At 33.4% G+C, this 24,931-nt stretch overlaps 2 protein-coding genes across 3 annotated transcripts; one reads left to right on the forward strand and one right to left on the reverse strand.

Annotated features, from left to right (window-relative positions):
- Positions 1-191: 191 nt before the first annotated feature.
- On the reverse strand, positions 192-23,558 carry LOC144843170 (structural maintenance of chromosomes protein 4-like). 2 transcript variants are annotated; one of them, XM_078699904.1, is made up of 24 exons: positions 23,540-23,558; positions 13,476-13,658; positions 12,851-13,045; positions 12,246-12,425; positions 11,512-11,676; positions 10,965-11,092; positions 10,374-10,514; positions 9,794-9,944; positions 9,284-9,448; positions 8,477-8,655; positions 8,118-8,226; positions 7,633-7,764; positions 7,173-7,334; positions 6,586-6,626; positions 6,078-6,265; positions 5,645-5,877; positions 5,185-5,308; positions 4,632-4,821; positions 4,071-4,258; positions 3,443-3,573; positions 3,019-3,201; positions 2,375-2,607; positions 1,569-1,752; positions 192-1,170 (listed from the first exon to the last, which is right to left on the reverse strand). In XM_078699904.1, exons 2-24 carry the CDS (start codon positions 13,632-13,634, stop codon positions 1,006-1,008), a joined length of 3,726 nt encoding a protein of 1,241 aa, XP_078556030.1. In that variant the 5' UTR covers positions 13,635-13,658; positions 23,540-23,558; the 3' UTR covers positions 192-1,005. The 2 variants fall into 2 exon arrangements, with proteins under 2 accessions (XP_078556030.1, XP_078556029.1); XM_078699903.1 differs by lacking the exon at positions 23,540-23,558 and adding an exon at positions 14,120-14,213.
- LOC144843194 (UDP-glucuronic acid decarboxylase 1-like) lies at positions 14,444-24,203 on the forward strand. Its single transcript, XM_078699968.1, has 13 exons — positions 14,444-14,669; positions 17,229-17,268; positions 17,952-17,997; positions 18,129-18,172; positions 18,483-18,543; positions 18,842-19,022; positions 19,540-19,704; positions 19,962-20,083; positions 20,470-20,633; positions 20,880-20,940; positions 21,133-21,190; positions 21,361-21,464; positions 21,915-24,203. The coding sequence occupies exons 1-13, from the start codon at positions 14,585-14,587 to the stop codon at positions 22,020-22,022; spliced, it is 1,239 nt and encodes a 412-aa protein (XP_078556094.1). The 5' UTR covers positions 14,444-14,584; the 3' UTR covers positions 22,023-24,203.
- Positions 24,204-24,931: the final 728 nt, after the last annotated feature.

The following is a 24,931-nucleotide window of genomic DNA, read 5'->3' on the forward strand; positions in this document are numbered from 1 at the left end:
TGTGACGTGCCCAAATATGGTAATGATATGACGTCATCATGTCTATATATGGGCACATCAATTTTTTTTTGTCACATAAATGTTGTAGACAGAGCTTTAAGGTGAGGACCCTTTTCCCTGGATCTGCCTCTGGTAATTACTGTATATTATCTATGCATACGCTTTATAGAATATTAATAAATACACCAAACTTTTTTTTTTGACACACAATATGTCATTTAATATTCAAAGGACATCTGTACAAACTACCTTACATATTCTAAGGCCCTGTCTACACTATCAAACTAGTTGACAAATATGCCCAAATATGGTAGTGTCCATATATGGACACATTATATTTTGTTGTCACATACAGTTTGATAGTATGATATGACATCATCATGTATATACAGTATATAGGCACATCACATTTTTTTGTCATATAAAGTTTGATAGTGAAGACAGAGCTTAATTCTTTACAGTGCAGATATCTGATGGCGATTTATGTTTCGTTGTTTTAAAATATATTTAATTTGATTTACAGTTCCTGATTACAAAATCCACGCAAATATTAACAAACATTCAAAGCAGCAGCAGTGCACCGGGAGATGATCCTCTACTCTTTTCCAAATAGTATACCAAGTTCTTTAACGTGCGCTATATGTACATGGGACCAACGGCTTTACATCCCATCCGAAGGACGAGGCAATGAGAGTAAAGCATCTTGCCTAAGGATGCAATCAGTATCACCCTCTGGTATACAGCACCTGCCGCTATTCATAGATGGTCTCCCATCCAGAATGTAACCAGGCCCAATACAATGTTGCTTAACTTGATCTGACGAGAACCAGTGTTTCAATTTTTCAATCACAGCAACATAAACAGTATTTGGGGCTTTTGTCCTCCATTTTTAGTTATGTGCAGTAAGTAAAAAAAAACATCCACAGTGTTCTTATTAAAGTAATGGTACAAGAGATATTTACATACAGTACAAAATGTTTGTCTACATAGTCAAAATTACAAAAGCTAGGCCTCGGCAGTTACTTCAGCAACTCCTGCCAGTTTTTTAGGGTTGATAGCCACTGTCCGTGAACAGTTGTCGATCTTGTAAATTCCAACCAATCGATCAGCTAGCTCAAACATGTTGTTCCTCAACGAAATGACAATAAACTGTGCGTTCTTTGTTCTTTCCTGAAACAAATCACAATTTGAAAATTGTTTTTAATTTCTGTTTATTGTTTGCATGGGGAAATCAATACGTAGATATAAAAGTTTGTGGTAGCAGGGCCGTAATCAGCATGAGACAGATTTCAATTTTCTCACTACCCCAATTAGCTAGCAGAGATCATCATATTTTATTTATATTAATAATTATATTTAAAGCATCTTTGCCTTGTCTGTTTTAACCTCTCGCTACTTTATGTGACAAAAAAATGTGATGTGTCCATATATATGGACATGATGATGTCATATTACTCCCATATTTAGGCATATCACTACCATATTTAGGCATATCACTACCATATTTGGGCACATCACAATTTTTTTGTCAAACTAGTTTGATAGTGTACACAGAGCTTCACACTTACTGTAATATAATGACCAACGATTGAGACGTTTTTAAAGTCGAGGGCAGCATCTATCTCGTCCATCACATAAAGTGGGTTTGGTTTGAACTGATGAAGTGCAAACACCAATGATAGCGAACTTAGCGTCTTCTCGCCACCCGACAAGTTGCATATCTGTTTCCAACTCTTCTTTGGAGGCCGAACACTGAAAAATAAAAGTTCAATATTTATTGACTGCTATCCATGTTCAATATAATCATAAAAATCGCTATTATTATTAAAGAGTTAAAAATTTCATTTAAATTGCTGAATAGAAAATGTCATGGATTGTGTTCCGTTAAGGCATTGATTTCTATAATACCCGTTTCACATCTACATAAATTGTTAGAACTTTTTAACAACTTGTAATCAGGTTTGATCTCCCGATTTATTACACGTTTTCATACACGCACACGCGAATCCTGAGAAATCTCGGAAGGAGATCATAGTTGCACACTATTTGATTACTATGATTGGTCAGTTTAATACCAGGGCAATACATGTGAGCGCAGTAAGAACTCGGAACATCTCCAAACAAAAACAGGTCTCTCAACAGTGTGTTTTTCCACAGAATTGTATTCACACTATGCAAACCTGGTTACAACTTACTACAACAGATGTGAAAAGGATATAAGTCGGGATAAGTACTCTATACTATAACCTCATGTCCCACTCTTGGTGTAGAATACTAAAGACCCATTAAGTTCATCTGAGGAATGGACCTTGATGCTTAAATAGCTTTCAACAACTCAAATAGCACCCACTCCAAAGACCCCTATAAAACTCACCTGAAGACAATTCCTTCTGAGAATGGATCCAAGCTATCAACCAGCTCAAGTTCTGCATCTCCACCTAGTGTGATCATCTGGTACATCTCTTTCAGGTATTCGTTGATGGCACTGAATCCTTTCATGAACATGTCAAGACGCTGTTTCCTCTTTTCCTCAAGATCGCGCCGCGCTTTGTTACGGTTTTCAGTAAGTTCATCGTACTCCCCGACTCTCTGAAGGTACGCTTCTTCCTGAAAAGTAAACATCAACAATTAATGAAGTAAAAAAAAATGTACTCAATTAAATACAGTACTGCGGAAATCTGATGTATAGTGAGAAAAGCTTTGTAAATTTCCAAAAACCCTATTCAACCACACCCAAAAAAGTGTCCCCTTAATAGGGCTTGGTCAGTGGTAAAACTTGTATTTTCCTTCATGGGAAAGTGCCACCTTTACAAAGATGTCTCTAGAATAAGTGTCCTAAAGCAGAGATGTAGCCACAAGAAATAAAGTTGTGCAGTTGTCACAGGAAAAGGAAACACTCTCGGTTCAAGTAACAAGGTTTTCTGTGAAAAAGTGGTCAGGTTGAAACCTTACCAACCCTAATGGTGACTACGGCCCTGCAAAGGGGGGTTCTACTGTAAAATATTAGGGTACCATTACCTTTTTCTTGTACTGCTGTATGGCAGCAAGGTTAGGTTTCATTCCTGCCAACTTTTCTTCCAATACCGTGATCTCAAACTGCACTGCCTCTGCATTTACATCATCCAGTTGTTCTTCTGTTAACTCTTCCAATTTCTCTTCTTCCTCTTGGCCTAACATCTTGTGAAGCGTTAGCTTTTGGATCTAAACATCAATCATAAGTAATCATGTATCAATTAGTAATATGCCAGAAACAAGTAAAGTAAAGTTTGTCTACACTATCAAACTAGTTTGACAAATAAGTATCTAAATATGGTAATGATATGATGGAATCACATCACATTTTACACCATTTTTTACATCAACATAAAGTTTGATAGTGTACACAGCGCCTAAGAGTGACTAACAATATTATTTATATTACAGAGTAATCAAAAAAATTTACCTCTTTCTTCCAGTGCTTCATTTTATGTTGATTCTCTTTCAAAAGATCCACATATTTTTCCAGATCATACTTCACCTCAAGTTCTTTTGCCTTCAACTTATTCTCTTCTTCTTGCAATTTTGCCAATTCCTCTATAAAGAATAAATTGCTTATCAATTTTAATCAATATTTAATGAACTATTAATGATTTGGAGTTGGAAAAAATAAAAATCAGAACTAGACTATAAACCAACTGGTGTTGTGATATTTTGAGATTGCTGCCACAAATAAATCTATTTTTGGAATTGGGTGGTAGATGTGGTAGCTATCACAACAATGCTTGGTTTTAGTTGTAAGCATATACAATGTTCAGTACCCTCTTATTGTTTTGAAGCATTTGGGACTCAAAATATGCACTTCAAATTGTTTACTAGCAGAGAACAGGGTACGCATAAAAAAGTTTTGCTTATCTTCAAGCTCTGTCTACACTATCAAACTAGTTGGACAAAAAGGTGTCCAAATATGGTAGTGATATGACATCATCATGTCCATATATGGGCACATCACACATTTTTGTCACATAAATTTGATGGTGTAGACAGAGCTTTAGAAAAACCGTTCAAAACCAATTAAATGCTAAATAACATACGTTTGCTGAACTCCAGTGCGTCTTGCATATCTTTCATTCGTTCCTCAACTTCACGGAATGCTTGTAAAACACGAGTCGCGTCATCCTCCAGACGTTTAAACTCGGCTTCAATCGTCTTCACTGACTCCGCATTCTCTTCTTCTTCCTTTTCCATTGAGCCTATTTTGTCTTCTGCTCTCTTAATATTCCTTTAAAAAAAATTTGATAAAATAATACACAAAAATACTTATACCAAATTTGAAGGTTCATTTTGTTGACATGTGAAATACTGTATGTGACAAATACATTTATATATGCGACAAATATACATTTACATATGACAAATATACATTTACATATTGTGACAAATATACATTTACATATTGCGAGAAATACACATTTACATATTGTGAGAAATACACATTTACATATTGTGAGAAATACACATTTACATATTGTGACAAATATACATTTACATATTGTGAGAAATACACATTTACATATTGTGACAAATATACATTTACATATTGTGAGAAATACCCATTTACATATGTAACAAATATACATTTGACATATACTTACTTCTTGGAGTTTTTGATGGCCACTTGAGCCTTAAGAGCAGCATTATTAGCCTCTTCTATCTCCTTAATAAGTTTGTTCAGTTTTGTTTGTTGTGGCTTTACTTTACTGTTGCCCACCTCCATTATCTTGTCATGAAGGCTCTTCACCTGATCTTCTACTTTTGCATAGCTGGAATACACTTTGTCATAAGCTGCAAGTGATGGAAACAAATCAATATAACTATATGTCTAGTTCATAAGTTCATTTCTAATAAAAATGTCAAAGTTCGATAAACTAAAGCCGGGGCAATTCTATTAGTCACCACGGATAGACTTTCTTTATCAGTGCGAGTTTTGGGAGCAGGAACGCCAGTACACATAACCGGTTTGATTTTGATCAATCGGAAAATTTTCTCATGTTTAAGTTTGTGTCAGCACAGAAGGTGTGTTGCATAATTTAAAAAAAAAAACATCTTTTATTTGTTTTTTCCTCTCATTTTTTTGCATATTATTTGTGATGTCAAAATATATTTATTTTAAATTATAATTGTTTATATTATAATTTTTTATCTTACCATCACCAAATTTCTTTGCATTTTTCTCCAAGGTCTTGAAGTCAGTGTTCTTCATAACCTCGCTGTATTCTATCTCTGCTTCCTTCATTTGCTCTTTCAAAGTTGCTTCATGTTTGGCTTTGAACTAAATGAAATATTACAAAAGAATAATTATTATATAACATGGATACAATTGGTTTTGACAAAGGAAGTGCGGAAGGAAACAGGGTGAGAAATGAGAAGATAGCAGTTGAAGGAGTGAGGAAGAAAGCAAGTGAAGGAGTGAGGAAGAAAGCAGGTGAAGGAGTGAGGAAGAAAGCAGGTGAAGGAGTGAGGAAGATAGCAGATGCTGGAGTGACAAATGAAATAGTAGAGGACTTCAAGTACAGCTAATTCAAGTTTTTTTTTTGCTCTGCCAATACTTCCAAACTTAATGGTTTATCAGATGTTTAATATATCACCCACAAATATATCTACTCACATCGATGTCCATCATGTGTTTCTTGAGTGTTAGCCTCTTCTGAACCAGAATCTTATCTAGATGGCTAACCTCTTCTTCCAGACGCCTCAGTTCTTGTTTGTGTTTTTGAGATTCATTTTTAATGTCTTCCAACTCTTTCTTCATAGAAGCCAACTTCTCAGGAGTGACATCCGTCACCATCTTGCAACCCATTCGTCCTCTCGACACCTGTTTACCGCCACCGCTTAAAGTACCTAATTAGAAGCGAGAGTGTAAAATACATTGTGAAACTAAGCAGGGATTGATGTAGTTTGTCATACAATGTCCAGTGAAAAAATGGGCTTAGTGAAAATCAAGTCCCCACACAAGCCTCATTTTAATAGAAGAACTGCAATATAACAATATTCTAAAAACTATGAGGCTTATATTGACAAGTCCAAGCAAACAAGCCTACCTGATGTTTCGATAAGTTGCCCTTGTAACGTGACCACACGATGGCGCTTTGTTCCTTGGAGCCCAATCCTAGTTGCTTGATCAAGATCATTTGCAACTAGTGTGTTACCAATACCATAGTAAAATGCTGTCTTGAAAATATCATTCTTGGGTTTTATAAGATCATATAACCTGGGAACATTCTCTGGCCTAAAATATAATCAATCAATAAATAAAAATTTAAAAGTATGAAAGAAAAAAAAACATGTTTGTAGTAAATAAGTTATATCATTATATTAGGATTACCAGTAATCTAAAAGGCAGTTCAGACAGCGTCGTACGACGAAGCATGAGTCGTCTCGTCGGGAGAAAATTGAACATGTTTAAATTTCTAACAACGACCTAAAAACTCCGCCCAACGCTATTTTAAGATGACTCATCTCATCGGGATTCAACTCAGATGTTTCGCCAGGCCTCGTCGTACGATGCTGTTTGAGTTGGTCTGCATTTTAACTTTGTTTCATACTTACGTTGTTATTTTGGTGCAAGATGCTTTTTGTAAATGAGCCATCTAAAATATGAAATTAAAATAATACAACATAATTTGTATATAATTAATTATATATATATAATTATAAATTATATATAAAGGTAATAAATATGTAATTAAAAATACATTGATATGATAATCTGTATTTTGCATTTACGTTATGGGCGGTTTAGACCTATGAAGTTATTTGACAACCCACTACACCATAATGAAGGATTATGAAAAAAAGTATAAGCATAAAGCTCTATCTGCACTATCAAACTAGTTTGACAAAAAAAGTGTGATGTGCACAAATATGGTAGTGATATACCCAAATATGGTAGTGATATGACATCATCATGTCCATATATGGGCACCTCACACTTTTTTTGTCACATAAAGTTTGGTAGTGTAGACATAGCTTTAGATTGATATTCTACCTTTCAGTTACTTTTAACTAAACAAGGCCATATACATGGCTGGAGTCGCGTGCTCAAGTTAGTGTTTACCGACCAAGCGACCGACCGACATAGTGAGCTGTAGAATGTAAAAATGATGAGAAAGAGAAAAACGTAAATGACATCATACCTTGTCTAAGCCAATGAATGTTGCTCGCCCTACATTATGGTCGCGCAAGAACTTCACACTTGTCTCAGCTGTTTCCAAGTTGTCAGCTACAATGTAATCTAATGCCCCACAAGCAGTGGAAATAGCAACATCGTATTTCTCATTTATTGAACCAAGATCACCCTATACACATTTACAAATAGAAAAACCTTTTGTTAAAATTCTTAAACATTTCATTATTAAGCGAAATTTGAAACCAGATTGACAGACAGCCCTAAATATATGGTGTTGGAGAGAATTTGATATTAGATTTTCACGTTGTCTAAGCTACGGCCCTAAACTTTGTGGACATTCTCTCCAATTAAAAAATCCCTATTATAGAGTTGAGGTTTCTACATTAAGTCTTGCACAATCAATTGAAATCTTATCTTGTGACGAAAGGGGAAAAAACCTTTAGTAATACATACAAACATTGGCTTACCAATCGTCCATAGATTCCTGGTATGTTGCCGTTATTCTTCTCCCTCATGAGGGCAGTCAACACCGCTCCTCTGTTATTGAACGACTGCAAAGAATTCTGTGCTTCTCCAACTTTCACTGAGTAGTCTTTGAACTGCAGAAGAAGAATAATCATTGAAAACTTGCAGTAGATTTACGAAATATTATTAATATATTCATGACCTATACAAATTGCACTCCTTTAGAGTTTTCTGTGATGCAATTTTTTTTATTGAACTCTGTCTACACTATCAGACTTCATGTGAAAAATGCGATGTGCCCAAATATGGAAGTGATATGCCCAAATATGGTAGTGATATGACATCATCATATCCATATATGAGCACATCACATTTTTTTGTCACATAAAGTTTGATAGTGTAGATAGAGCTTTAAACATAATGTGATTCTCAAGTCATGTGATTGTCTAATCACATGATGACTGGTTATGTATATTATATGGTTTACCTTTTCATACGCTTTAGCATCTGCCTCTCTAACTTTAGCAAGTTGTTGCTTAGATTCTTCAAGTTGTTTTTCCATCTGTGGAACTTCTACCTCAAGATCTTCAACAGAGCTACAAGAATAATTTAAGATAAACTGGTATAAACAATGGATGTTTGTAATTATCTAGACACTATGAATTTACTTAAATCAGAGTTCATTTCTTCTATTCTAAAGCTCTGTCTACACCATTAAACTAGTTTGACAAAAAAGTGTGATGTGCCCAAATATGGTAGTGATATGTCCAAATATGGTAGTGATAGGACATCATCATGTCCATATATGGGCACATAACATGAATAACATAAAGCCAAAAAGCAAACCTTTTTCTTTCTTCTAAGACCTTGCTTGCCATTTCCAAACTAGTCTTTATATTTTCCAATTTGCCTTTTAAATCTTCCACTTTTTCTTGCTGTATGTGAAGTCTGGAGTCAGCTTCAGATTTACCAGACTTTGCTTGATTCAATCCATCCTGCATACCCGTCAATTCCTTCTCCTTTTTCTGAAATAAATTAAAAAACAATAACAATACATAAATAATTATTGAATCAGCATGCTAAAAAATAATATAGTTAGTTACAAGCATTCATTGATTCACTATTCTTTTAAAAAGCAATAAGAAAAATCTCTGTCTAGACTATCAAACTAGTTTGACAAAAAAAGTTTGATGTACCCAAATATGGTAGTAATATGCCCAAATATGGTAGTGATATGACATCACATCACATTTTTTTGTCACTAAAAATGTTGATAGTGAAGACAGAGCTTAAGAGTAGTAGCCATACTATCAGTGTCAAAGTTTGATGCAATGGAGCTTTTGATTTGCAACAACTTATGATCTAATTCATTGTAAGCATGCAGAAACATTATGATGCTCTTTTTCACCTCCTGGGCACAGTTGTGGTGGATTCTAGGTCAGCACAAGAATCAACAACATAACATGTAAGTCCTTATCCAAAAAAGATTTGTTCTACCCCCACCAGAACAGTGGTCGAGGAGTGCCTTGAACCTGTGCCGATTGTATAGCTAAGCCTATGGTTTGCAGCACCCCTGCCTTAATCGCTCGGCCACTCGACTCGACTATTTACAAGTTTATTTTTACTTTTAATACTATTCTCTTCATAATTTACCTCTTTCTCTTCCTGTAAATCTTTCGTTGCTCCCTTCAAGGATTCCATGATTTCACTCATTTTGTCCTCTTCCTTCTTTAATTGACTTTCCAGCTTTTCCTTCTTTTCTTTCATCTCATCAATTGTTTGCTCATTTTCTGTGGATCCGCCACGCAGATCTTCCAACTAGAAAAATAATTCCAATAATAGGTGAATTACTCAACTTTATCATTAGTACCGAAAGTGATTACTATATTTGTCTCCACTTTTGCCTAACTTAATGATTTAGTCATTATTCAGTTAGTTAATGTACTTAAATGCACAGTTTAAGAGCCTTTGGAGCACAAAGTTGTTGAGAACTGAGCATTAGTATGACTTCTCATTTACATATAATCAGGACTGCTAGAGTATTTACAAAAACACAATTCATTGTGAATTTAAATACATAGTTTAAAAGCCTTAAGAGCACAAAGTTCTTGAGAACTGAGCATTATAGTATGATTTTCCATTTATTTTTTCATCAGGATTTACCTTCGTTCTTTCTTTTTCCAAAGCTTTTATTAATTTCTTTTGTTTTTCTTTCGTGTATTTTAAGTCTTCTCTACATTTAAGATCATGTCTTTCAAATTCAGCAAATTCTTCTTTTCTTTTACTGGCTTCTTCTGATAATTTTTCATATTTCCTTTATTTAAAAATTAAGAAATAAAAAAATAAAAAAAAAATAAATTATTATTCATCATCCAAGCCAAGGGTAACCAGGCCAGTACATTGTTGGACCATTCCTTCTGAAGGTCCATCTAAGCAAGCTGGGACAATCTGACAATATACATAGTTAGTCAAAAAAAACATACCCCAATATTAATTAAAGTGAAATGCTTATATTTAAAGCTCTGTCTACACTATCAAACTGTAATGCGCCCAAATATGGTAGTGATATGACATCATCATGTCCATACATGACTTAAAGTAAGATTGGTATAATGGCCATACATACATACATACGTATACAATAAAGGTAGGGATTCAATTGTTCTATACCATTTCTGGTTAAAATTAGTTCACTAGGTTTAGGGATAACTGGCATTGTAACTAATTTAAAATGTTGACTTACTTAAATAGTTTCTTATGATCTTTTCCTTTGATTGCATTGTCATCTGTCAGTTGTTTCAGGTTGTCTTGTATTGTTTTCATATTTTCATCGACTTCTGTCTTCTTTGTTTCAACCTCCTTACATACTTCTGAACAATCATGTCTAAAAAAACATGTATATCTCTATGATTTATGCTCACTACAGTATAGAGATTTTAACCCACCCACCTAGAACACAAAATTTGGCCAACTTTGCGGGGTGGAAATATATCCAGGGAAACCGTGGTTCAGTAACAAAATTATTGATAAGCATTTCTTGTAAAAACTCATCTGAACTGGCTAGAGAGAGGCCTACATCTATACCAAAAGTCAATACTTTTGCCTGTTTGCAAAATAAGACATAAAGTAGGGAGTGGGATCAGACATAAAGTAGGGAATGGGATCAGACATAAAGTAGGGAGTGGGATCAGACATAAAGTAGGGAGTGGGATCAGACATAAAGTAGAGAGTGGGATCAGACATAAAGTAGGTAATGGCATCAGACTTAAATTAGGATTATACCCACAAAAATATGGTATCACCTGTAGTACTGTCAATGGCAAAGACAACTTACATATGTCTTTGGAAAAGTTTGTTTTTCTTATGAGTAATCTCATTCTCACTGCGTAAGAACTCCTCTGCTTCTTTCATCGGTTCTTCTAGCTGGTTCATTTCGGTTTCTACTGCTTTCACTCGACTCAACTAAAATAAACAAACATTCATTTAACGGTGACATTAAGACATTTACTGTCTCTAACTGTAGCATAGGTATTTATACATTTGAATTGATATCTTTTATTATGGAAGAAGATTCACTTTGAACCTAAAGCTCTGTCTACACTATCAAACTAGTTTTACAAAAAAAGTGTGATGTGGCCAAATATGGTAGTGATATGCCCAAATATGGCAGTGATATAACATCATCATGTAACATGTCCATATATGTCACATAAGGTTTGATAGTGTAGACAGAGCTTAAGAAACCGATTTTCCAATTTATTGGAACACATTTTTGGAATATTCAGGTATATTCTTTAGGCCTCTCCTATTCCTGATTTTGTTTGCCTTGCTTCATATTTCCCGGCAAATTAAATGGAATGAAAACATAATAACATGCTCACCTTCTCTCCTCTCTCTTCATTGAGTTCCTCAACCTTCTTGCTGAGCTCTTCAATAGGTTCCTTATGAACGTTACTGCCAATGATGTCCTCCAGATACTCTAGCATGCCCTCTTCATGGTCTGTCAATGCCTTAGGTTTCATCAATGATATCTGTTCAACCTCACCCTACAGAAAAGACATTCACAATTTTTAGCCGGATTTTCTTCTTTCTTTTTTTTAATAAATTGAATTCTAAAGCTTTGTCTACATTATCAATCTATTTTTACAAAAAAAGTGTTTTCATTTTTTTGTCACATAAAGTTTGATAGTGTAGACAAGGCGTAAAGGTTACAGTAACTACTGCATGTTGAAGGGGAAAGAAAAAGAATGTATTCTTGGTCAAAGTTATTTACTTTTCTTCTTTCTTCATTTCCATCTGCTGAGAGCTGCCTCGATCAGGTAACAATAAAATTCTCTGGCCTGTGCCTGTTCATGTGATTTTTTTATTTAGAAAGAGTGAAAATGTTGTTACCAATAAAAGTGTCTTAGCAAGTTTTAAAACATGAAATTAATATATTAAGTTCTGTTTACACTATTAAATTAGTATGACAAAAAAGTGCGATGTGCCCAAATACGGTAGTGATATTCCCAAATATGTTAGTGATATAACATCATGTCCATATATGGGAAAATAACACTTTTTTTTCCTCACATAAAGTTTGATACTGTAGTGTAGACAGAGCTTTAGAACTTACTTGTAAGATTAGAAACCTGTTGTGATCCAAGTCAACTCCACTTTCTCGTAGCTTAACGGACACTTCCTTAAACTGCACCCGTTTGCCGTCAAGGTGATACTGACTGGTGCTGTCTTTGAATGCGGTACGAGAGACAATGAACTGAGATCCTGGCACAATATTGTATTCGTCTTCACCAGGCTAAAGATATAAATAATGCAAATCTTAATAGGGAGCTTGCGATTTGTAGCAACCAACGACCAACCTAGGTCAGGTCAATCGATGTGTTGCCGGTTGTCTAGAATAGATATTATCAAACCATTATTTAACGTTGGTTAAAGTTATACTGTATGTTATTGAATGCTTTTTTTTTTTAATGCAATATAAATTTGTAGTCTTGTTTCTACTGTAGGTCTGGTCTGCCATATTACTTAATAATTACTATTGACAGAAAAAAATACATATGAACTATAGTATAAAGCCCTGTCTACACTATCAAACTTGATGTGACAACAAAATTTGATGTGCACAAATATGGACATGATTTCATATTACTACCATATTTGGGCACATTACACATTTGATGTCAAACTAGTTTGATAGTGTAGACAGAGCTTTAAACTTACACCAAAGTCTACAATCTTCTGGAAGTGGACAGCAACGGTGCAACTATTAAGATTGGGGAACTTATCAGATTTGTGGATTAACACAGATATTTTCTTTGATCTGATTTTCGCAGCACGGTAACCAAACACAAACAACATCGCATCTATGACGTTGGATTTGCCACTTCCATTTGGACCAACTATACACGAGAAACTCTAAAAAATAAATGTGATTTAATAAGATGGTACAAATAACAAAAAATATCTTTTTAAATAACTATTACAATAGCATCAGAGTTTGTATGTTTTGTGCATAGTTTATGAATTTATCAATAATTAAAAAGACAAATTAATTTGTTAGAACCTTACAAATAGCGATACTGGTCATAGTGATATAGCTTTTCTACAATTCACCAGAAACGGTGTTAGTACATTTTTTATTTGCATTCAATGCATAATATTATACCTGTAAATGTATATATTTTGTACACTGGAAAATAAAGTAAAATTTATAAGAGTATCAAGGAATTTGAAGGTTGATAAATTTGATTATATATTATTTAGTATTATATATTTTGTAATTATATAAATTAAGTTGTATTCACAAGTTTTCTAATAGAACACAAAATCAGATAAAAATCAATACTTTATGGAATGGTCCAAGGACAACTTTGCCAGCATATGATTTGAAATTGTCATTTTCAATCTTTGTTATCATGAGTCGTGGTGTAGCACTATTTGCTGATGGTGGCGAGTCCTCCATAGGAACATCAGTTGTTCCATCACCATCACCATTTATCTCCATCGTGAGCTGAAACACAGACTATGCCTATGAAGGAGAAATATTATAAAACAAAATATTGTTTAAAATAAAGACATTGGGGCCCTCTAGCCTAGGCCTACCTAAAAAATTGTGCAAAATTATATTATCATTATTATATAAATCAGTCAAATGTATACTGTTCAAAGATTTTTTAATTTATTTAATTGTTGTTGTCTGTATATTATAGTTTTTAGTATAGTAGCCTTGATCTAGAAATTACTATTACAAGTGGGAGAAAATGGGCCCAATCGTCTTAGTACCAACAACAGCAGCCGAGGAAGACGATACACCGGTCGTCTCATCACTTCAGTCGATCGTCGTGTCATCCGTGGGATAGGCCTAGCCTACATACACATAACTGTCTTTTAACATCAATAAAATATTACGCATCTATATTTACTAAAGGCTATAATAATAATTGATTATAGATAATCTAAGTAACTGAACAGTTGAAGCACGAAGCTTACCAAAATCAGTGAAAAAACAAGACGAACTTTTTCAAAATAAACGTAAAAAAGGCGCTACAAAAAAATCCGCCAGTGTCAGGCTGGTATTTTGATTGGACAATGGTTTTAGTCTACTAATCATTTTGAAATAAATCTAAAAAAGCAGTAACATATGCTTCTGACTACACAATTGAATAAAAATAAAATAAATACAAAATAAAAATTATTAAGTAATTTGCTTAGTGTAAATAAGTATTTGAATACTGCAGCATATGTTTATTCACAAAAGTAATTTTTTTGAAATTGGCAAATAGCAGCCGGGCCGACACGGGTCATTGCACAGACACAAAACATGGAAAACAGTCTGTGTGTAGAAAATTGTTCTCATTCAAAGCTTTGCAAACAAAATATATATAAAAGATATTTACATTTCCCAAACGTTTAAGTACAGTTACATAAAAGGCGAGGTTTTGAAACCATTTTAAAATGGTTGCATCGTCGACTGTAAGCATGTGTATGAAACGTTTTAAATATGTCTTGTTCACAGGATTGCTGTCTGCTATCATCATAGGTAGGCATACTATAATTATTATTGATCAGTTTGTATATTACACTTACAGTATGTTTTATCATAAAATACTAATATTTTTTTAAGATCTTGTTTACACATCTATATACCAGCCAAGACTACTTTTTTTAATTGGTTAATGTGGCCCTAATTTTAAGAAATCCCTACTAACTGCTGCACCAAATGCTAACGTTGTTTATTAATTATAGGTTTTTAATGAATTTTAATATTTTTCTAATTTATTGTACATGTATGCATTTTAACTTTTTTTAAATATGTTTGAGACTTTTAATTTTTATGAATCCTCTTGTATCTTTATATTTGAATGTCGTTTGTATATTTTTGTATTGTGGGCCTCTTCACTTCAAGTCAGTTGTGTTAGAGCATGGAGGTGTTATACCTCCATGATGGTTAGAGCTAACCTTGTAAAACAAAGTTGAATAACTAAATAAATAGGTATTTTATATTTGCCAGTGAAAAAAGAATTTCCACTCTGAAAATAAGTGAACAAATAATGAATGATTATCTAATTAAACGAAATGAATATAAAGATCACCAAATTCAGGTTATATAAATCTAAATAAATTATAATCATGATTTTTAAAAATTTCAGACCAAAAATATCTTTTTATTCTGTATTAATTTCTGGAGGAACAATAATTAATAAAAAAAATGATGAAGTGCTAGTGTTGCCTGAAAGCTCTGCTAACTTTTACTTTATCGTTTTGATTTAGCTTTTCGCACTTTTTTTGTATCCCTCCACTGAGATCCAGCAACAGATACCCACAGCATTGTCATTTTTTCAGTGCTTATTTTATTTGTATCTCCATTGAGATCCAGCCACTGATACCCACAATATTGTCATTTTTTCAGTATTTTGCCTTTGGATTCATATATACATGTTCATACGTTTATACCGGTAAGGATAGCTTAACCTTGTAGATTAGTCTTAAATTGAATTATGTGGTTTACAGTTCTTAATAAACCACTAATACTCTTTTGTAATTTGTATAGTATCACTATGTACTCAATTGTATATTGAATGAATATCCCTTACTACGGTTGAATGCTTGTGTTGTATTCACAAGTATATATAGTATTTAAATAGGTGTAGACGTGTACTGTCAGTACATATCCAGTGTGTGCTATTGAAACCAGTATTTATTAATTAGCAAAAACATGGATTTAAATCGTTTATTTCGGTTTGTCGGACTGATCATATTGAGTTTCGATAATATAAATGCTGTGTCGATGTGCGAACGTCTCGGGACTAAAGTCTAAAACGGACGCGAATGAGAATGAACCGCAAACTTGTGATTCTACAGACGATTGTTTAAAAGAATCAGGTAGTAACAATAAATATTAGAGTTAATATCACATGTTAATGTTTTGTAGTAAAAAATGTACTGCACAGTACATTATTCCATAGAGATATTATATAATATCTCTATGATTATCCGGATTGGCTGGCTTACTTGGTTTATTTTAATATATATTCTGTGAATAAATTACTATTATATTTCATTTCAATATGTAAATTTAAGAATTTAAAAATGCAATTTAAATTAGTGGAATCAATTTTATATTGTGCTTGTGGTAATTTATTGTAATTATCTTATTTTTCAAACGATTTGAACAATAGGATATAATAATTAAAATATGTTTCAGATATGATAATCTGTAATATATATTATAATTTAATATAAAGGGTTGCAAGAATTACTGCATTTTAAATTTACATAATAATTTATTTCATAAATTAAACATTTTTTTTTTGCTTAATTAAATATAATGGGTAGTTATTGTAGCAAGCATTTTGATAAAAATAATCATTATATCACTGGTACTTGAAGTGAGTAAAATATACTTTTTGTTCAGCTTTTTTAAGATAGAAAGGTAAGTTTGTTTCTATAAGGAAATCCAGAATAAACCCCACAAAATTTATTTTTTAAAAGAAAAATAACGCTACAAAAAGGAGGAACGTTTTGACTCTATCATGGGGTCATTCTCACTCCTTTTTTAGCATTATTTTTCTTTAACAATGTATTTTGTTTTCTTTTAATTTTATTTTCATTTGCAGTTCTCAACTAAAGTCTATTCAATGGCATCCCTGCCAAATTATCAAGTTCTGAAGTTTTCTAAGCAGTTACCTTGATGACTGTTTGAAGTAGCATTAGTAGATTCAAGGTGGTGGTAGTGAGGTCTCAGCTGGCCCTTTTAGGCATTTCTGATAACCCACACCCCTCCCCATTTCAAAATCCTGGACCTGCCACTGAGGAGTGCTTTTTGATTAATTCAGTAAACTCGTCTTATTATATATTTATTGAATTACAGCAGGTTTTGTTTGTGACCAAAAAAGGTCACATCAATATTGTTTTTAAAGCTAAATTGTTTTTACTTTTCTCTTTGTTTAAGCAGTTCTGTTTTAGTTTGGTATCAATTATGGTAATTGTGTAGCAGAATGTTAAACATATTGTAATTAATGTGTTTTGATTGATATTAATTGCTTTTGTTTCTTACACTAATAGTACTGTAGTTATTTCCTTTTATATTTCCTTCCAGGTGTGTGTTGTGGAGTTGGCAAAACAGGAGTATCTTCAAGGTAAGATTCAAGTGTGGTTTTTTAAACACTTAAGACAAATTTACACAGACGAGCGGTAACGGTAATAAAGATATAGAAACTATGTTATTACTTATGACTATTTACACAAAACGCAGAGAGGACGGGCGGTTTCCACTCAGGATAGATACAGATTCTATGTGGGACAAGCTACGCGGTTTTCTGCTTACTGTTATGACTTGTCTGTGTAAATTGACCTTAATCCAGTTAATCTCATAAATAATATAAATAATGAGACTATAATTACACTAATCCTAAAAAATCTTAACATTTGTTGCTTAATCTCATAATATCTACAATAAATGATAACATACATTACATACAGTAAGAAAAACACTTGTTAGCATTGTATTTGAGGATATGTGGTACAGTGTGTTGGACGATGGATTACTGAACGTGAGATCATGGTTCGAATCCAACTCTCACCGCATTGCTTGTATCCTTAGGCAAGACACTTTACTTACATTTGCCTCTCTCCACCCAGGTGTATAAAATGGGTACCGGTTAGATCAAGACACAACTGATTACTAGCTGCATTATTATCGGAGTATGTTTCCATACGCGTTTGATCCAAAAAATGACCGTGGTAATAATGTGCAGTGCATTGAGAGCTTGCTTATATGCGTTATATAAGAATAAATATTATTGTTTTGTTTAATTTGCAGAGAAAGAGGGATGGATGATTCAGATATTGAACAAGAAATAAGAAAGGTATGATTTAAAAAAATATTTTATATTATATTTGTTGTAATATGCTAATCATAACTATTAGTAAATGTGGTGATATTAAGAACTTTAATTAAAAATGTTATATTTTTTACTAATAATTATAATTTTTACAGATTGTTCAGCCACTGGTTGACAAGATCAAAGAAATGGAAAATAAGTAAGTAACATGGAGACCAGCATTGTGTTGTATACTGAACGGACTCGGGTATAAGCCCACCCAAGTATATACAGTAACGCCACCCCAAATTGTCATGAAAACAATCTATATATTAAAGCATAGCCAAACCTATTACATTTTAGATTATCCTAATAAACCAGGGGCAGATCCAGGGAGGTAGCACTTTGAACGCGCACTCCCCCTTTGACAGCTACAATGACTATTAATTTTAGTGTTCCCTCATTTAAAAATTCCTACAATCGCACTTAGTAAACTTGTAATAAGATTTTGAATTATTTTGTTTTCTTAGAACTACTCGAAAATATCCAGAAGTGAAGTTCCTTACAGAAAAAGATCGTAAACGAATACTGGTGAGTAGTTGAATATACTGTATCGGCAAGGGCTCACTCGCTCCATGGTTCTGGTGGTAGAACAAGTCTTCTCGAATAAGGACTATAAACTCTGGGTCCAGTGTATAAATCTAGCTCATGTGCACTTTAAAGAACCTAGTACATCTTTCGAGACGAGTAGGGGGTGGGGTTACCCCGGTGTACTAGTACATCACAGCCACTGATAATAATTAAATAACAAATTCAAAATCAAAGTCTCCTTAATTTGTGTTTTTTAAGTCAATATTTGACTGTTCTCTTTTCATTTTTAACCCATTAGATTACTGGTGGGTCAGGATTTGTTGGCTCCCATCTTGTTGACCGGTTAATGATGGAGGGGCATGAGGTGACCGTCGCTGATAACTTCTTCACCGGGCGTAAACGTAATGTTGAGCATTGGTTGGGACATAATAATTTTGAGTTAATCAACCATGACATCGTGGAACCACTCTTGATTGAAGGTATTGTTATGAACTTTGCATCAATATGTCACATACATGGCCACTCGAATATTATACTATGTGTACAGTGCGATGGTTTATATTTTTTTCTTTTTAGTGAGTGGCCAAGTCAATTAACGTTAATAAAAATATAGAATCTATGTTATTCCTTATGACCATTTACACAAATTGCAGAGCGGATGGGCGATTTCCGCTCAGGATAGATACAGATTCTATGTGGGACAAGCTACACAGTTTTCCGCTTACCGTTACCGCTCGTCTGTGTAAATTGGTCTTTAGACAGTGGGTTTAAACAACCTAGTACCATCTTTCAAGACGAGTAGGGGTTACCCGACTGTACTAGTTCACGTACAGACACTGTCATGGACAGATGGAGGAGTGCTAGAGTTGGCATTAGTGACCCTTAAATGAGAAGCATAAAGTTGAAAAGTGTTATATCTTAGTCCACAGTGCCATGAGCACTGATATTTAAAATTAGCACTATAAAAACGTAATTAATTATTATTATTTGTTACAGTTGACCAGATCTACCATCTTGCGTCTCCAGCATCGCCACCTCACTACATGTATAATCCTATTAAAACTATCAAGACTAACTCAATGGGGACGTTGAACATGCTAGGCCTGGCAAAGCGTGTCAAGGCTAGGCTACTGCTCGCATCAACATCTGAAGTCTATGGAGGTAATAGATTGGTAGTAGTAGTAGTATAAAGCTCTGTCTACACTATGAAAAATGTTTGATGTGGCCAAATTTGGTAGTGATATGCCCAAATATGGTAGTGATATGACATCGTCAAAGTCCATTTATGGGCACATCACATTTTTCTGTCACGTAATGTTTGATAGTGAAATCTTAATGCAGTTTGAGAGTTAATCAAATATTTACCAATATTAAAATAATACTTTACCAAAAAATGTTGTTATTTCAAATGCACACAGATCCAGAGCAACATCCGCAAACAGAGGAGTATTGGGGTCATGTAAATCCAATTGGACCAAGGGCATGTTACGATGAGGGCAAGCGAGTAGCTGAAACCATGTGTTACGCTTACGCCAAACAGGTTTGATTAATTTCATTTCAAATTTTATAATTGATTTACGAAGTTGTTGATAGTTTTGATAATTATAATAACTCAGTATATTTTTTCCTTTTTTATTTAATTGTCATGTATTGTAAATCACATGTTTGCCCTTTGGGATTGTTTTTTTTGTTTTTTATATACCGAATAAATAAATAAATAAAATATTAAAAATACATATTCAAGGCAAGCATGAGGAATTTTCACACCCACCTAATTCCCCAGCATAGATCATCATATTTTATATAGATAATTATATTTAAAGCATCTTTGCCTCGTTTGTTTTTAACCTCTCACTACAGCCTTGATATTATATTAAAAAGTACATATATATTAAAATACTTTTTTATCTATTCTCTCAAATAAAGGAAAATGTAGAAGTAAGAGTTGCCAGAATATTTAACACATTTGGCCCACGTATGCACATGGCTGATGGACGTGTTGTCAGTAACTTCATAATGCAGGCACTGCAGGGTGACCCCATCACCATATATGGAACGGGAACACAGACGCGCTCATTTCAATATGTTACGTAAGTTGTTATATGTATATGTTACACTATTAAACTTTATGTGACAAAAATATGATGTGCCCATATATGGACATGATGATGTTGTATCATTACCATATTTGGGCATATCACTGCCATATTTGATCACATCACACTAGTTTGATAGTTTAGACAGAGCTTTAAAGAAATTAAAACTCAATGCCGAATAAACCACTTTGTTTTTTCTGATTTTTATCTAAAATTCAGTTATTAATTTCATTTTTATAGAGATTTAGTTGATGGACTTATAAAATTAATGAATAGTGAGGTTTCAAGTCCTGTAAATATAGTAAGTATATTTAATTTTTATCATATTGCACAACTTCCTAAGGCACACTATTTTGGGAAGCTTGCCTTGACACTATTTGTCAACAATAGTGCCCTCAATAGTCTTGATCATTGGCTATACAAACAGTAATTACTGCACTGTGCAATAACTTTTTATAAATAATATTTAAAAGGGTTTTACTTTCTTTTTCAGGGAAATCCAGACGAACACACCATTTTGGAATTTGCTAAAATAATTAAAACTTTTGTGGGTAAGTAATGGTTATGATGACCCTCGCCAATACACCTTCAATTCTAAGCATAAATTTAGACATAAATGTTTATTACTGAAAACAATATGGAAAGATTCTATATATGTCGTTAATCAATTTCACGCCATTTAAATTTACCTACGAGATTTCAATATATTATTTTCTATCAGGAGGAACTAGTGAGATAGTACATAAAGAAGCAGCAGAAGATGACCCCAAGAAAAGAAAACCAGATATCAGCAAAGCCAAGAAGCTATTGGGCTGGGAACCACAGGTCAGTATCAGTAGTATATCAACTACCTACCTATCCTCTTCGGACCCTTTGGCCCATAAGGCTGCAAGATTACTTGGCCAACGTACCCGGACCCTGGCAACAGGTTTGGCTTGGTTCTATGATTTCCATCCCAGCTCTGTTCTCTCTTATTCTACCATCCGTCTCCGTGTGGTTTTCGAACGTCCAATTTTTCTCCTCCCTTCTGAACACCATGTTAAAGCTGTCATACAATGGCAGCTATCCTCCATTCATAACACATGTCCAATCCATTTCTATCGCATTCATGCCTTCACTTATTCGCCGTATATATATCAACAAGTGGGGTAATTTATTTTAAGAAGGTAACCCTGCTAGTTAATGCTCATGACAAGTGGGGGTAATTTATGTAATCCTTCTAGCCCTCATGACAACTGCCATTAATGTTGGACTTGTATGTTTTTCTGTCTTTAGGTACCGCTTGAAGAGGGGATCTCAAAAACAGTGGCATATTTCCGAACCGAACTCAAACACAGTGAAAAGATGTGGCAGCCAAAGTTTTTACGAGATGCTCACAAGTAGAACATTAAATTGATGATATTTATTCACATCAATATTTATTGATATCAGAATTTATTGATATCAATATATATTGACATCGGTATTTATTGATATCAACATTTATTATTTCATCAATATTTATTTGTTATCAATATTTATTGATATCAGTGTTTATTGTTATCAAAATTTATTTTTTATCAATATTTATTGATATCAACATTTATTTTTATCAATATTTATTGATATCAGTGTTTATTGATATCAAAATTTATTTTTTATCAATATTTATTGATATCAACATTTATTTTTATATCAATATATATTGATATCACAATTTATTGATATCACAATTTATTCTATATCAATATTTATTGTAAAAATGAATGGTTTGAAGAGAAAGATGGGAATATGGTTAGAGAAAAAAGAGGAAGGAACTAGCACGAAATATAGTACTGAGGATTTAGGTATAAATATATACTCATGATGAGTGGAGAAGAAGTGGGTGGGGGCTGTCTTAGGATGAGATGTCCTTAGAATGTGACATTTGTGGATAGGTAATGGTTCTTATTGATATTGATATTGCACATGTTAACCGTCCATTAGTACATCCTCTCCCCTAAATAGGTCAAAGGTTAACATAGGAAACATGTCTATTGTTACTGACCTAACTATCTTGTCATTCCACTGTAATGGTGCTCTCTCTGCAAAATATATTACAGAATATTAGGAAAAACATTACTAATTTATAGTGATTTAAGAGATATTTTTTTAAACATCCTTATAATAGTAGCTGTAGAAATTTGATTTTATATGTATTTTGTATTTTAAAAACCCAATCTATGAATTGATTTGAATCGCCATTGATGAAAAACTATTTATATGCATCACACTTGATTATTATTATTTTGTATGTACAGTACTGTATGTTTAAATTGCAGTAAACATGAATATAATACCTTGTAGGAACACTGTTTATAGCTAACTGACATTGGCAGATATTTTCTTTGTATATAGATTATATGTAGAAGAAATTTATTTGATAAATTGTATCTTTGTTTTATACTGCACCGGTATTTGTAATATTTGAAAACATTAACTTTCTTATATCTTTTACAATGGGTGATTTGGAAAAAATCATTTTCTGTACTTGGTTATATTTAGAGTAGAGTTGTAGCTTGGTCGTAAGATCCTTGCCTACCAATCTCCAGGGTCTGGGTTCAATTCATGTGTGGTGCTAGGATTTTAGTCTCACTAATTGCAAGTTTTGTAGAGCATAATGTCTTATGATTGAATTTTCACCAATTGGTATAGTGATTAGAATTCACTAACAGCAAATAACATGCTTAGACTAATATAAGGAATTAAAATTGGGTACATTTTTGGAGTATTTAGATTCCAGGGTACGGGTGCAGATCAACAGGGTACTTTGAGGTCCTAAAAAAATATAGCTAAAAAATATAAGCCTAGTCTTAAACTGAAATACACAGTCACAATGTAGGTATGTAGGTAAGTGTATAATTGTGAGAAAAAAAAAATACCTTATTTTGCAATGTTACTGATGCCCCATCCTGTATGAAGACAGTCACTATTTCTAAGATAGGTGGTGTATGATAATTGTCATATATACTCAGATACAAATGAAGTGAAGTATTGACATCCTGTCTGTTTAAATTAGAATACAAGGCCTAACATGTTCTAAAAATATAGTTTTATACCTAAATAAAACATATAGAATTCAAGACACAGAACATCAGCAATTACTGCAAATCTTGTAGCAAACAATTGTAATTGATTAGATGAACAAGAACAACGTCTTCAATTTATATTTAAGATTATAGTACTAAATAGACAACCAATAAATATACTTGTTACCAGTTCAGTTAAGAAGTGAGTAAATCATTTTCTTTTTTGTTGAACCAATACAAGAAAACAAATAAGTATGAGTAAGTTTGTGTATGTACTGTCAGTGTCATACAGTATAATTGTGAACAAAAAAAATACCTTATTTTGCAATGTTAATGATGCCCCATGCTGTATGAAGACTGTCACTATTTCTAAGATAGGTGGTGTATGATAATTGTCCTATATACTCGGATACAAATGAAGTGGAGTATTGCCATCCTGTCTGTTTTTAAGTTAGAATACAAGGCCTAACATCATAATGTTTACGAAGAAGTAATAACGTATTAATAAAATATGGTTTTGTATAAAATGTCTTGGTTAATAAAATAATTCTGTATTTATCTCTGTGCTCTATTTACTGCAATGCATCTACACATCTAGGGGAAAGCCGCGATGAGCGTACAGTAGTTGTTAAACTTAAAAAATAACAGATACATACATTTAGAGAATGAAGAGTGTAACCCACAACTGTGTACGTGGCATATTATAGGAACTACAAAAAACATTAGCTTAAAGTGCTGTGATATACCATTAATGCAGTGGCGTAACAGCTATGATAAACCCAGGGCCCAGAGCATGAACAGTCCAACTACCCAGCGTTGGAGAGCCTCTTAGTAGTGCTAAACCAGTGGCCTTTGCCCACTGTGTTACACCACTGGGTTAATAATAAATTATTTACACAATTAATTAACCCGCTACTTTCTTGGGCTCGAATCTAACCCCTAGCTATCAGTGCAAGCTCAGTGGTCTAGAGGTATGAACGCCAGGCTAGTGATCTGGAGGTTGTGTGTTCGAGACCCACCCAGGAATTACTTGCACATTTTTTCACAAGTATTCTCAAATTACATTTGCCCAATTATTAAAATGAATACTTCATCTTCATACTTCCTTACCATTCGATTGTCCATTAAAGTCTGGGTGATCCTCTATACATAATACACCTTATGTAGGTGATACGGTGTGTTATGTTAAATTATAATTTTATGTGAAATTTGCATAAACCAAAACATGTGCAGCTATTATTCACT

The sequence above is a fragment of the Antedon bifida genome, chromosome 5 (assembly GCF_963402885.1).
Source record: "Antedon bifida chromosome 5, ecAntBifi1.1, whole genome shotgun sequence".
Classification (NCBI taxonomy): domain Eukaryota; kingdom Metazoa; phylum Echinodermata; class Crinoidea; order Comatulida; family Antedonidae; genus Antedon; species Antedon bifida.